Source organism: Gobio gobio (assembly GCF_949357685.1).
Source record: "Gobio gobio genome assembly, chromosome: 8".
Classification (NCBI taxonomy): domain Eukaryota; kingdom Metazoa; phylum Chordata; class Actinopteri; order Cypriniformes; family Gobionidae; genus Gobio; species Gobio gobio.
In genome coordinates this window covers 14,517,993-14,533,563 of record NC_137114.1, presented here as the reverse complement: position 1 = coordinate 14,533,563, position 15,571 = coordinate 14,517,993, and the positions used below count along the sequence as shown (strand labels likewise).

Sequence of the window (15,571 nt, the reverse complement as noted above, 5' to 3'; positions counted from 1 at the left end):
GTCCTCTTGAGTTGAAATTACGGAAGTTAAAAAAAGGACCGTGGTCAGGGACCATTTCCTACTGTGATCACAAAGACACATTTAAAGACCCTTTAAAGGTGGATAGCCTTGTCAAAAAAGGTCAGTATGAACAGAAATCATTTCCAATCATAACAGAATCAGTTGTACTAAGGTGAGGGCCAAAAGTAAAAATCCAAAACTAGTGTTGGTTGAGTATGCTGCAAATTTATGAATGTATATTTGACAGCTCAAAATGAGCTTGCTGGAAATACAGTTGGAATATGTGATGAACTCATCACTTTGGAAATTTCATCTCCTGATGTGTGTGACCTCACTCTGATCGATCTACCTGGTATAACCCGTGTACCTGTACATGATCAACCTGAGGATATTTGCGATCAGGTGAGCGAATAGACATACAAATCTAAATGGTTGTTTGAAAGCATGTAAATATTTGATCAGTTGTGTGAACAGACATTTAATGTGTAAAACCCGCAAAAAATATACATTGCATTCAGTTTCAAATCAGGGGATTTAATCAACTCTTGTTTTTCATGGTCTTAGTGTATTTGTAGTTGACATAGGGCCCTATTTTAACGATCGGAGCGCATGGTCTGAAGCGTATGGTGCGGGTGCACTTAGGGCATGTCCAAATCCACTTTTGCTAGTTTAACAATGGAAAAAACGGTTGGCACGCCAGGCGCATAGTCCAAAAGGGTTGTACCTAGTCTCTTAATGAGTCATGGGTGTGTTTTGGGCGTAACGTGCAAAAAATCAATCAGTCTCTCACCTCCCATTCCCTTTAAAAGCCAGTTGCGCTTGCACCATGGCGGATTCGCTATTTACATGACGGAATATAGACACCCTCAACCAGAATAGTCAGTTTAAATAAATGTGTGTATTGGTAAAATAATGCAGGTTTTTTTTATCTTTCTGTACGCAATAATAATCTTTTACATTGTAATCCTTTTATTTTTAATGTTTGGCATGTTTGTGTGCTGCTGTTGAAAGCGTATAGGAGCGTATTACTAACACACCCTTTAAATAACACAAAAAATACTGTGCTATTGACTTGATTTTTGTTGGTCAATGGCGCAGTCATTTTCAGTTCCTCAAAATAGCAGCGCGCCAACAATGCGCCTGAACACACCTGGTTTTCAGACCAGCACGCCCATGGGTGAACAGATGGGCACGAGTGCATTTGCTATTTAAACAACGTGACACTGGATGTGAAAATTATGACTTTGTTGGGCTGAAACTAGCAAAAAACACTTGTGTCGCTCCTGCCGTCGCATTGTGCGGGCCCATAAAGTTGACATGAACTAGAGCAGAGAAACAATGTATACTTTGTTAATACATTTACATCGTTCATCATACACATAAATACACCTTCACATGTTATAAAACATTTTTTTATCCTGTATTAAGGAAGTATAAAGTATTGTTTCATGGTGGCCTAAAGATTCTCACCTTCTTAACCAAAGAAAATTACCTTTTATCTTTTATTTTAGATCAAAGACTTGATACTGAAATACATTGGCAAAAGTGAAACCATCATTTTAGTTGTTGTACCCTGCAATGTTGACATAGCAACAACAGAAGCACTACGTATGGCACAAGATGTAGATCCAGAGGGATACAGAACTCTTGGTTTGCCAACGTTATTTCTATATTATAGTTTTTTGCATTATTGTAGCATTGTGATTCATGCTTACCCTAACATTTATCTATTTTTTGTTGAATGCTTGAGGTAGCAATTCTCACAAAACCAGACCTCGTTGACAGAGGAGCAGAGAGTGATGTTTTGAACATTGTCCAGGGAAAAGTCGTTCCTCTCAGCAAGGGCTACATTATTGTGCGCTGTCGCGGTCAGAGTGACATTAATAACAAAATCCCTCTTGCTGAAGCCATGGAAATAGAAATGGAATTCTTTAGGAACCACCGTTACTTCAGGTAATTAAAACTTTTATAATAATAAAAATAATAATAATACTAATAATATGTTTATTTTATTTATTTTTCCATGGCAGCGCTCTACTGAATGATGGTAAAGCATCTACTCAATGCTTGGCAGACAAACTAACCAAAGAACTGGTTGATCATATCAAGGCAAGGACGCACTAAATGATTATGCTCTTAGCTCTTGTTTAATATAATATTCAGTGATATCCATAACAACATCTAAACAGTGATGATTTTAGTGGGTCAAGTGGTCACAGTTTACTAATTTAATAGGAGGGTTAAATAATATGTTAAATAAGTCAGCTAATATATATAACATTATATTTTCTTACACAGAAATCGCTACCCTACTTAACTGAGCAGATCCAGACTAGATTACTCAGAGTTCAAAGGGAGCTTAAAAACTACGAACAGGGTCCACCTGTTGAAGAAGAGCTGATGGGACCTTTCCTCGGTGAGGTAATGGCTCTGAAAGTACAGCACATTATCTATCCATCCGACACTCTAAAAAATGCCGGGATAAAAACAACCCAAGTTGGGTTGAAAATGGACTAACCCAGCAATTGAGTTGTTTTAAGCAAACATTTAACCTAACCGCTGGGTTAAAACGACCCATTCACTAGGCTGAAACAACCCAATTGCTGGGTGTTTTAACCCAGCATTTTTTAGAGTGTAGCATGTTATCTATCCATATCAATCCCGTACACAATCATGCTTCTTTTTTCTAATGTATTTTTCTTCCTATATAGATAATAATGGAGTTCAGCGATCAAATAAATGAACTGAGTAGAACAGGACATTCAAAAGAGAAAAATATTTATGTACTTCTACGTCCCGTGTTCAAGAAATGGGACATCTACCTAAGAGGCACTGAAATATCATGTGAGTCAAGATGATAAAAGCATGTGCATTTTGCAGGACTGTACCAAATAACACACACAGTTTCTGCCAGTCTCATGTTAATCTTGAGTACCTATAGCGTAGTATTGCATCCTTCATATCTCCGAAGAGTCTTTAGTTTGATCATATTTATAAAGGACAGATACGCTGTACCGATTCTTTCTGAAAACAGCAGAGCTTGTGCAGGCATGCAGTGGGCGAAGCTAAAGAGTCACGAGCACACAAACCTATGACACACACAATACATCATAGTATTATCCCTGGATAACTTTTGATTCACTATACGTTGTTGTTGTTGACATTATATGCACTTACGCGCTGATTGCCAACAAAACGGACATTTGATGCAGGTTTCAACTCATGACTGGGAACAAACACACACACTTGCAGAACTCTGTTGCTGCTCCGGAAAAACAAGCTGCATCCACTGTTTCCTTAATGCTGGGTTATTTGGGAAGCTGAACAAGGTTATCTTTCTATAAAAGATATGAATATATATATATCTTTCTCTTTATGAAGCTCGTTGATGGACGTGTTCTCGCTCTAGTTGATGTGCTCTTACAAGGAATTCTGCTCGGGTTATGTATATAACCCATGTTCCCTGAGAAGGGAACGAGCACTGCGTCGGAACAACACTTTGGGGATGCTCCCTTAGCATCAGCGAATCTGAAGTCAGAATGACAACTAGGCCAATCCGATTGGCGTGCGTGATGACGTAACTGTGACGGCATACCCAGAAGTATAAAACGGGAGCTGGAGCGTAATGTCGGCAGTAATTGCTCTAAAGCATGCGCTCCAGGCGTGCCGAGGTGTGGCGACGAGACGCAGTGCTCGTTCCCTTCTCAGGGAACATGGGTTTTAAACATAACCCGAGCAGTTCCCTTTCGAGGGAACTCTCACTGTGTCGGAACGACACTTTGGGGAACGAGTACCCACTAGGCCACACCGAGGGTAGCGCCTGCCCTAGTGTGAAGCCGGAGACCGGGCACAACTAGGACTGGAGCACCCTAGCACCAGGCGTCGTAGGGAGATCCAGGCTATAAAACCTGATAAAGGTGTGTGGGGTAGCCCACCCGGTCGCCTCGCAGATATCCTGCAAGGGGACCCCAGAAAGAAGTGCCACCGAAGAGGCCATGCCTCTGGTGGAATGAGCCCTCACGGCCACAGGTGAAGGCAAACTGCCCACCTGGTAGGCCATGGTAATTGCCTGGACAATCCAATTGCTGATTGTCTGAGTAGACGCAGGCAATCCCTTCCTGGGTGAGCCAGAACACACCAAAAGTTGTTGAGATCTCCTCCACTGTGCAGACTTCGTCAGATAAATTCTGAGAGCCCTAACCGGGCAGAGTAGGTGAAGTCTCCCCTATTCCGCCGTCACGTGAGGCGGAGGATGGAATGCCTGCAGAACCAACGACCTGACCACCCTTGATGGCACCTTAGGCACGTAGCCCGGGCCTAGGGTGTAAGATGGCTTTTACTCTGCCCGGGGCAAACTCCAGGCAGGTTGGCGTTACCACCAAGGCCTGGAGATCTCCCACTCTCCTAAGAGAGGTAATGGCGAGGAGAAAAGCCACCTTAAGGGTCAGGTTCTTTGGTTCAGCTGACTTCAATGGCTCAAAGGGGGCCTCAGCCAAGCCTTCGAGAACCACTGCCAGATCCCAAGATGGAACTCTGGAACGAGCCGCAGGCCTCATCCTCCGAGCCCCACGGAGGAACTGTACAACCAGCTGGTGCCTACCCAAAGGCCCATCACCCATAGGAGCGTGGAAAGCCGCAATGGCAGCCACGTACACCTTGAGTGTGGACGGGGTTAGACCCGCAGAGAAGCGATCTTGGAGGAACTCCAGCACTGAAGCCACTGGGCAGTTAACTGGGTCCACCTCACACTCCCTGCACCAAGTGGCCAGTGTTGGGAGCGTCCTGTTGCCGGGAATCCATTTCAACAGACGCCTCCCTCACTGGTTGGGGCACGGCATCAGGGGGGTTTGAGGTCACGCCCTCTATGCAGACTGGCGCATCACATCCTCCTGTGGTCCCAAGGGAAACTGTTGTCCATCAGGGCAATGTATGTCCCGGGGGTCCAAAATCACAAAATCAGGGAGCAGACATCCTGTCGAGGCAGGGGCCGAGGCCCGGGGAGTGGCAACTCCACCCAGAGGTGGTGGAGGCCATGTGCGAGAGGTTCGGCCCAGTGGAAGTGGACCTGTTTGCGTCTCAAGAGACGTCCCACTGTCCACTGTGGTTTTCCCTCACGCATCCAGCCCTGCTGGGGTTGGATGCCATTGTTCAGACGTGGCCGAGGCTGCGTCTGTACGCATTTCCCCCGATTGCTCTGCTCTCGGGAGTCCTGGAGAGGGTCCGGCGACAGGGGGTCAGCCTACTTCTGGTAGCACCCCGTTGGCCGACTCGAGTTTGGTTCTCGGATATCATAGCTCTGCTAGCAGGTCAGCCGTGGGAGATTCCTCTGAGGAGGGATCTCCTATCTCAGGCGGCGGGTATGATATTTTACCCCCACCCGGAGATTTGGAACCTGTGGGTCTGGCCCCTGAGGGGGCCAGGTACCTAGAGGCCGGCCTATTGGCAGAGGTGATAGAGACCATACTCAGTTCCAGGGCTCTGTCTACGAGGAGATTGTACAGCCTCAAGTGGAATGTATTTTCCACTTGGTGCAGGGAGTGTGAGGTGGACCCAGTTAACTGCCCAGTGGCTTCAGTGCTGGAGTTCCTCCAAGATCGCTTCTCTGCGGGTCTAACCCCGTCCACACTCAAGGTGTAAGTGGCTGCCATTGCGGCTTTCCACGCTCCTATGGGTGATGGGCCTTTGGGTAGGCATGAGAATCCAGCTCTTTAACAGTGTAAATAAGTCAGAATGGATGAAATAGCATTAGGACCCCCCTTTAACCAGACCTCTTTTTGTTATTACAAATGTAGTCAATGCAAGAGTGAAGGAAATGATAGACCAGTATAATGAGATGCATCGTGGCAGAGAATTGCTTACATTCAATGACTTCAGTGAATTTGAAAATGTCATTAAAGAACATGTGGCAGCTCTTCAAGAGCCAGCTATGGAAACACTGAAGCATGTACGAGGTCAGTATGTATTTTCTAAATATACAGTATAGTTAGCCATTATTAGTAATAAACAACTTTTTTATGCACTTCAGTGTACCTCTAAATTAGGCTTCAAGTTTCAGGACTCATAAAAGTAATAAAAAAAAATGTCATGTCTCGAATTCTGATTGTAAATGTTAAGTTTAATACATTTTGTTTTATATAACAATTTTCCCTCTTGTCATAAACTAAAATTTTATTTCAGAGATTATTCAAAATGTGTTCAGAGAGATATGTTATTTATCTTTTGACCAGTACCCTCCACTGAGATACATTGTATCTGTAAGTACAACTTATTATTATTATTATTATTATTAGTAGTAGTAGTAGTAGTAGTAGGTTTATATATGCAATGCATTATGTTGTACTCCTCAGAAAATGATTAATGACATTCAGTCAAAACAAGAGGTCAAAGTGGAGAAAAGAATCAACGAGTTCATTAATATGGAGCAACTGGTCTTCACCCAGGACAAGGTGTTACAACAGAAACTCGATGTCTCTGACATCCCTCAGAAGACTGGGATGGACTCTAGTGATGAGAACCTCTATGATGATGACATCATTTTAAATTCTAAAGGCTGTGCATTATTGGATACAAGAAATCTAGTTCCAGACAAACTGGTTCTCTATTATGAGGTGGGTTGCAACTCATTCTCTGAAATGTATTAATTTAATGACAGTGAAAGTAAATATATAGTCATTAGTTACTTACTGTACAAATATGGTTAACTGCTAATGTTGCGTACGCACTGTAATATCTAAAGGGGCTTTGAAATTGAAGTGTGTACTTTCAACACCACTAGTGTCACCAAATAAAATTTCAAAGAATCAACCCATCTGGCACTGTTCTATCTACGAATGACTTACTTAAGCCCTATTCGGATGTGATTAGTTTAACTTGGAGAGATGGGGTAAAGTAATTATTATCAGAGCTTCTCAGTGATTTTAGTCCCGTCCAAATGTGCCATCTCAGTAATCATTACGGACAATGTCAATGAAGATTACGGCGACTTTTACCTTCTGTAAAAAGGTCCGGAAAAATTACCTCAATACTAATCCCGTCTGAATAGACCTGCTGTAAATATGTACGTAAATATTCTGTAATTTCCTGTTTAAAAGTAGTTTACCTTGGTTTTTCAAATATGGAGGGTGCTTGAAAAAGCATTCAGTTGCGTTCTAGCTGGTGGGACAAGTCTGTGGCAAACCTCAAGTGTTTTCTACTTACCATTCAGATAAAAAAACGGTCAAAAGCACTTGTCAGAGGCACAAAACTTCTTTTAGCTTTAGGTAAGTGCCTATTACCAACAGAATCCAATCAGAATTCCATTAATTTAATTAAAGGGGTGGTAAAACACAATTTCACTTTTCTAACTTTAGCTAGTGTTTAATGTTGCTGTTTGAGCATAAACAACATCTGCAAAGTTACAACGTTCAAAGTTTAAAGCAAAGGGAGATATTTCCTTTTAAAGAAATCAATTTCTAAGGACTAAAGCAAATGGCCGGTAGGGACTACAGACATTCCTCCAGGGTCTCTGACATCACCAGCCCCAATATTTACATAAACCCCTCCTCCGAGAATATTAAATAAGCAGGGCGAGGCCATTTTGTATTGCTGTGGGGAAGAGTTGTAGTGGTATAGTTAGTAGGCTGGAATGGTGTTGCCGCAATGCAGACGAAACGCTGTTATTTTCATCCGGATTGCAGGTCCACTTTGTTCAGCCTTCCTAGTTAGGGATCAATGGTTAAAATTTATTTTTAACTCGGTCCCCCATAATTATTATCCAAATCTCACTCTCTGTGCTGCACATTTCACGGAGGAAAGCTTCAATTCAATGTTCAATGCAGGATTCGCACAACGGCTTGTCCTGAAAGATGGATTTAAAAACAGAAGCTGTTTACGGGCCACAACCTGTAAGGATGATTTATTTTTCGTCTATGTGTTTTCCTGTAATAGTTCGTATTGTTAATTGTATGTTGTAGCAAGGAAGTAAACAAATGACAATGCTGTTTGGCTCTGCAAACCAGTTTGGTAAATGCTCATTCACACAACGTTATCCAACAAACACCTAACGTTACAAACTTTTTTTAAATCTCAACAGCGAACTTGGAATTAGTGTAAATGATTCTTTGATTAGAGCTTGTATGTATTGTTTATCTACATGCTTGTTTATCTACAGGCATGCTAAACATGATTCTGTATTTGATTTGGCTACTATGGTAAAGCCAATGTTTAGTGTTAATTTTGGGTTAATAGTTCTTGCGACAGATATTTGGCTATAATCGTTCTAAAAATACAAAAGTAACAGTGCCATTCAGTAGCGATCACTATAGATCCGCAGTCTTTACTCAAAAAATCCCTTTGAGGACTGAACAGGGTGAACAGGTTCTGCTCGATCATCTTCACTAAAATTGTCTGACTAATTATTGACGCCATTGTTTCTAATACTACCAAAGCACAGACTACCGGTAAAGGTAAGGGGCGTGACGTTTCCTAAAAACATGCACTAGACGGTTAGCGAATCACAACACACTCTGTCACACCAATCTGAGCCCATTGCGTATTTTTGAGGGACTGGCTTCATACAATCCGGAAACCATCAGACCGTTTTTACAAGGAGGGACAGAGCAGTGTAGAATAAAGGTCAAATATATGAAAATGTATTTAATTTTTTAAAAACGAAGCATGAACACATGTTACAGTGCACCCCACAAACACAATCAAGCCTTCGAAAGAATGTGTTTTACCACCCCTTTAATAAATCGTTCGACCGGACCTAACTGTTATATATAGGTTATATTTAGATTATATATGTTTGCATATGTGATATCAGGAAGCAACTTAATACGCACATGATGACAGGGAGGTGTTGGCAGTGGTGCGTAAATCAAGTTACCCCTCCCACTTCTGCTAGTTTTACTGAGATTTTTTATCCCGTGCGAATTGGCCATTAAAATTACAGATGTCCTGTGGTAATATTACTTTACTCCATCTACCCTTGTAAAACTAATCCCATCCGAATAGGGCTTTAGTAGTAATGTATAGTAACTTTCTAAAGAAAGGATCTTTCTATCAATTATGTTCCACGAAGGACATATCGGTTACATATTTAACTTTGGTTCCTTGAATAGGTTTACTCAATGCTGCATCAGTAGCTGACACTTTAGGAAAACCCTCTGGTGTCATGATTGTCTGAAGCTCCTCAGAAGCTGAGGTGACAGTAGACAAAAAACCATCCCCATCCAAACTAAACGAAGTTTAGCACTGTGAGCCTCCAGACTTTGACACAAATCCTTGGGGGTTAGCTGGTCTTCCTTCCTCAAAAAGGAGATATGAGAACAAAACACTTTCACCCTAAAGTTTTTTGCAGTGTGGACAAATAGATGAGTTGCTAAGCATTCAGTGAGCATGCTGAAAACCCAAGAACTTAAGTGTGTGAAGACAATTTGTGTCTTCGCTCATAATGAAGCTAGTATACAGAGCCACACCCTTCTGAAATTACATCCCAATATGTCGTTTCAGAAGGGTGTGGCTCTGTATACTAACTTCATTATGAGCGAGGACACAAATTGTCCTCACACAGTCAATTAAGTTCTTGGGTTTTCAGCATCCTCATGAGAAAAGAAAAATAATACACTTGATGGTCACAATGAATTCTAATATATAAACCAACTAGCATAGGCAGATAAATCTTCTTGAAGAAGAGAAATCTGAGCTCTGATGACATAGGCGGTCCCTTATGAGCAGTCAGTGATGCAATGCTTCAGTGATTCTTCAACCAATTGCCATAATTCTTTTCACTAAAAAGTTCTTCAAGGAAGCAACAATGAGTCTTCATATGGTATCACTGAGAAATTTTGGTTTTGTTATCTGGCACTTTTATGTTTATGATCAGATCAATAATTTTAAATTGAGTCAGTATGTGCAACCAAACCACACATTGCCAGTGCATTGGCACTAGAGATTCATCAAAGCGATCATTGTAAAGGGCCACCAACCTCAAAAGGTCGATCAAATGTCTTTATTTCCCAAGTGAATGTTATAGTAATGCATGTCCTATCTCCATATAGATTGTCTATCAGCGCCTTACAGACTATGTGCCCATGCTGATAATTCTGTTCATGCTGAAAGATGCAGCGAAGACATTGCGGCATCAAATGCTAGAATTCAGGAATGGGGCAGATGTGGTCAAACTGCTGAAGGAAGACTCAGAGCAAGGACACCGGAGAGCTGATCTAAAGAAACGTCTGGAACGCCTCACACAAGCTCAAAAACTGATAAGCAACAGACTTTGAGACATCTTTATCAAACATAAGGGATATGCATAAATTAAGCATCAGGCATGCAGAAATTGGCCACCAGATTTACTATAATTACCTTATAATTAGTATAATTTACCTTATTTCAGTTTAGTAATTCTATCAGTTAAATCAGTAACAAACAATGTAAGATACATTTTAGAATGGAAATTGTACAGTAGGCTACTGTAATGTAGTCTTAGGTTATCACATTGGCTTACATTATCAAACCAAACTGACATACAATCCATAACTTTTAAACTCTATTTTCACACTCTCACTTAGTGTTTTTTTTTTTTTACAAAAAATATCCAACAGCATATACAACAATGTGTATACATGAATCATAGAATTACGTCATTGTTTTTTTTTTTTTTTTTAATCATTTCTACTACAGGTATTCTTGTAGATCAAAGATAGCCACATCATGATCATATGTTTAATTCCCATGGAACACATGAACTGATATGTGTATCTTGAATGCACTGTATTTGATATTTGATTCAAGTTTCTGCCAAATACATCCATGTAAATCTCACCCAAATCTTAAATTATGTTTGTTTTTTAATAATATTCCAATACAAAAGTTCTTATTGAGAATTAACAGAAGTTAAGTTCTAGCTAATGTTGATGTTTTATTGAAATTGTTTTATTTTATCACCAATATTGTGATCAGTTGTTCCTTATTTGGGCACTTGTGCCTTGCGTTTTTATTATAACCATTTGATCTTGTTTGATATCAGAATCAAATGAGATGGTTACTTATTGATAGTGACAACAACATCATCATCATCATCATCATCATCATCATCATCATCATCAAGTAGCCCAATTAGCGCTAATCTAGAGTGTGCTGTGAATTAAAGCATGTGAATTTTGCACAAACAGCCCTGTGATACTACAGTCAATAAAGACAATAAAAAAATATCATTGCTTTTATTAAATTATTCCAAACATATTAACCCTTGCATACTCTTATCACAACCACAATAAGTGGATTCTGCCCCAACTTGTTATGCAACATTAACAGATGTGTGCCAATAATAAAGTTCAATTTGCACCATCAGGTGATTAGAGGGGGAATTTCGGTCGACCTCCTTAAAATGGGTTTGGTCAATTCAGCAAATCGTCTCGGTTACGTATTGTAACACTTTCCCTCTTACATTTTTGCTGGGGTGCCAGACAGAAATATATTCTGCCAATATTTCCTTATATTTGCTTAAGGGTCGTTAGTCAAGTCAGAAGGAGAGTGAACACAGGACTCAGTAAATTAATATGAACCCTTAATATGTTAAGAGTAAACCAAAGGAAAAACCATTCTACTACAATTCAAATTTTAGTGTATTCACCATGACAGTGTACCAATTTCATCACACCACATAACACCATTTGAATAGAAATAAACATACACAAAACAATAGTATAGGAACACGGCTTAATCATATCAAAACCCTCTTCAACACAGTTTAAATAGTCTTGGAGTAGAATAGGGCTCGGGCGTCTGACGTCATTACTTTGCGTGGTGGCCATGTTGATGGCCTCATTTGCTGCTACTCGGACTACTGTGCACTGTTTATAGACGTGCTCCCTCTCAGTCGTGTGTCTTAATTTGGTGTTATTATTGGAAACCATGGTAAACCGTTGCTGCATTGTGGGGTGTAACACTGCATCACATAATCGCCATGGGAAAAAGGTCGAAAATGGATTAACTTTCCACCGCTTTCCTGCTTGGAGATGCAACCACGGAGACCAAGTATCTATGCAGGAAACCAAACATTAAACTCAACCCCTCAGTAATGTGTATACATGACATATAATGACTTATATATATACGACAGTAAAGTATACAATCTGAATAGATATATATATATATATATATATATATATATATATATATATATATATATATATATATATATATATATATATATATATATATATATATATATATATATATATAGCTTAAGTTAACATTGAACATTGGAAATAAAGGAAATTTCCCGGTAGGGCTGGGCGATATATCGCATGACATTGTTAGGCGCATCTCGTCAGTAAAGCCGGTTCCTTGATTAGTAGTAAATCGCCATCACCTGCTTTCAGATAGAGCGGCATTTACTACACAGAGCTGTAGTTCACTGACAAGCTGAGCCATATCGCCTTAATTATCACGGACGTATCGCCGTATTTTGCCTGCGACAAAATCCCCCCTGGCACATGGTGAGACATGGTATGGCCTAATGAGCTGGCTCCCCGATATAGGTCTCCTCAGCCCTTAGCCACTCCTTTCGCCCAACCAGGAAGGGACCGCCCCCAACAGTCCAGGTAACTCAACACAAAGAAACATGTGATTAGTGCACTCCCCGTACATCAATGTAAAATGTAATACCAAATAAACAAAATCAAAAGACTGCATTGTGTTCGTTATTTAGATATCCTAGTTTAGATGACTGTAAATAATAATCAGTACAATAAACTAAAGAGGTGAAATAATAAAATGGTAATCAAATGTTTAGAACAGAGGTGATGTTACCCTGTGTGGCCGTAGCCATCACAACGGCTCAGAAGTGATGAAACTGCATAACCACTGCTCACAAAACTCTCCTTCAATATCCCCGCCATCACTCTTTTCAGTGTTGTTAATCCATACGTCATCTTGCATCCGGTATTCCCAAACTGGACTGACATATCCACCATCTTAGTTGTGGCACTCACTTAACTATATATTACGTCGTTCAATCCATCCCATTCCTCTAAATATTAACTATTATTATTGACCAATGCACACTATATAAAATCACCTTTATGTCAGACTTATTAGAAGATGAAAGTGCATTGTCACAGTATGGTAACCCTCGTTCCCTGAGGGAGGGAACGGAGACATACGTCAAACGTGACCGACTGAAAGGGAAACAGGGTTGATAAGGTGTCATAATCCTTTACCTTCAAAAAAGCCTGTGCCTACCTCATTAGTGCCTGCGTGGATCATGGCGTGGATCGCTCGAATGAGGAATCTACGTATACGTTTTTGGGTTAACTATCCCTTTAAAGTGTACATACAAATGTTTTCTTCTAGCCTAGAAATCTAGACGCAACCTAGAGGCAGCAAATCTAATTTGCAGCCAGGGTAGTCTAGCAACTCTCCATAGACTTGCGAGCTGGAAAAAACAAACTCTGGTCAGGCCAATCACATTGGCCCTCATTTATCAATCTTGCGTAGAAACTGGCATATATGTTGGCGTAAGATTATGCTTACACTCCTCTCACCGCCTGATTTATGAAGCTGTGCGCACCTCTGAAATCCAGGTGTACGCAATACCTGCCCTTGATAAATGCCGCGGATGAAAACAATCGTCATTAGAATAACACGCCCTTATATATTCAAGTCTCTGCCTCCCCCATGCTCTCATTTTACGCCATGGACACACGGAAGACGGCAATGAAGCGAAACTTCTCCGACGTGGAGATTGAGACCATCACCAGGGAAATGGAAAAAAACTAAATTGTTTTATTTGGGAGTTCAAAGAGTGGGATTAAAAGCGGTCCGGACACGATGATCCTCGTCGCGGGTGATGTTCTGCGTACAGTCTCGATCAGGCTCCTGAAGTCCGTCTTCAGAACCTCCATCTGCCGCAGCCTGGTGTCGTTCACCCCCGCGTGAAGCACAACAGCACCGATGCTCTCGTCACCATTCAGAATCGCCGGTACCTGCGCAGCGACATCGAGAACACAAGCACCAGGAAACACCTTACCTTTAGCTGAGGTAGCATGTACATGCCGGACAATCGAGTCGCCGATGATCACAGCGTCACGTTCATGTCTCGAGAAGAGGGGAGAAACAGTTGCGGGTGGAGATATCGAAGACTGGTGGGGGCGGCAGCGAGGTCCTCGCCCGAGGCTTCGCTCGCGGCTTCCGCTGCTGAATCACCCAGGGCCCCAGTGAAGGAGGCCTGGAATGATCGCGTTCTGGGTGCTCGTGCCCTGAGCAGGGAAACACAAGGAGTAGAAGACATCGGAGTGATAACATTACTTACTGCGGACTTGTGAGCGTCAGCCCGCGATGTCTCTAACGCTGATTGTCGGTCCCTGAGTTCGGCCTGTCTCTTCAGGAGGTTATCAATCTGCTTCTCCAGAGCCTCCAGCTCCAGCTGTACAGCGTGGTAACGTTAGACATATATCCAATGCATTCGCCATTAGAACACACAGTAATTTCTTGAGTTTTGCGAGTGTAAACAGCGTGGCGATATGCAAGACCACGCTGGTGATGCTAGCGGGCTAAGGCTAGTAGCGGATGTTCGGAAATGTGGATATGAGTAGCGATATCAAAGCAATCCGATTGTTTGAGATATAAAATACTATCGAGGATATGTTCACCCACTATAAAATGAGAAAATGTACGTTTATTGAGTTGATATAAGAAGAAAAAATCGAGGATTTAGAATCAGCGAGGAGGAGCTCCAAATTCAAACCACGCGGCAGATACGAACGGTCAGGATATGTTGTTGTTGTTGTTTTTTTACAGTGGGTCATAATGTTGCACTGTATCTTTGTCAGTGCGTTTTGTGGTGTTAGGAATTGTTTTTCTGCGCATTATCGCACAACTCAAAACGTGCGTACACCACCTCCTGAGCTGGCGTAGGATTTGAGCGTGCCATACGGCAACGTCCATATTGATAAATTTCAAAGTCACCGTGGTTTTGGGTGTACGCCAGGTGTACGCTGGAAATTTGGTGTACGCACTTTTGATAAATGAGGGCCATTGTGTATAGAGTCAGTGGGCGGGCTTAACATAATGATGACAGAGTTGCGGCGGTTCCGCGTGCTACTTGTAAACAAAGCAGCTGGCGAACAGCAGCCTTTCGAATCGGCTTTGGTAGTGACTCTGGAAGACTTGAAGTTATGCTTTTCTTTGAGAAAAGAACAAAGAACGGCACTGAAGTCATTCTTAAGAAAGGAAGATGTGTTCGGATGGAGTTTTCCCGACTGGATACGGCGAAAGTTTAATCTATTAACTAGCTCCACTTAACGTTGCTCTGGTTGGTTGTAGCGCTATCCTATTGCGTGCAGAGGGAATTTGAAAGAAAACCGTCTATCCCGTCCCTCGGATTGAGCCCAGCCTTGGGCTCATCTTGATGTGGGTCTGGCTTGTCAGGCTAGTTTTCTTCTGTTTTAGCTGTTAATTTAATTCTGTTGTTTCTGATGTTAAAGAGCACCTATCATGGAATTTTTAAATTTACCTTTCATGTAGTGTGTAACATAAATATATGTGAACAAAAACATCCTGCAAAATTTGAAATATGACAGTG

General features: G+C 41.4%; 1 protein-coding gene across 1 annotated transcript; it reads left to right on the top strand.

Annotated features, from left to right (window-relative positions):
• Nucleotides 1-228: 228 nt before the first annotated feature.
• On the top strand, nt 229-11,174 carry LOC307130303 (interferon-induced GTP-binding protein Mx-like; the record flags this gene model as incomplete). Its single annotated transcript, XM_079823271.1, has 10 exons — nt 229-402; nt 1,512-1,650; nt 1,755-1,953; nt 2,031-2,109; nt 2,299-2,421; nt 2,712-2,844; nt 5,793-5,951; nt 6,178-6,254; nt 6,348-6,608; nt 10,041-11,174. The coding sequence occupies 10 exons, from the start codon at nt 229-231 to the stop codon at nt 10,263-10,265; spliced, it is 1,569 nt and encodes a 522-aa protein (XP_079679397.1). The 3' UTR covers nt 10,266-11,174.
• Between the last annotated feature and the right edge of the window lie 4,397 nt (nt 11,175-15,571).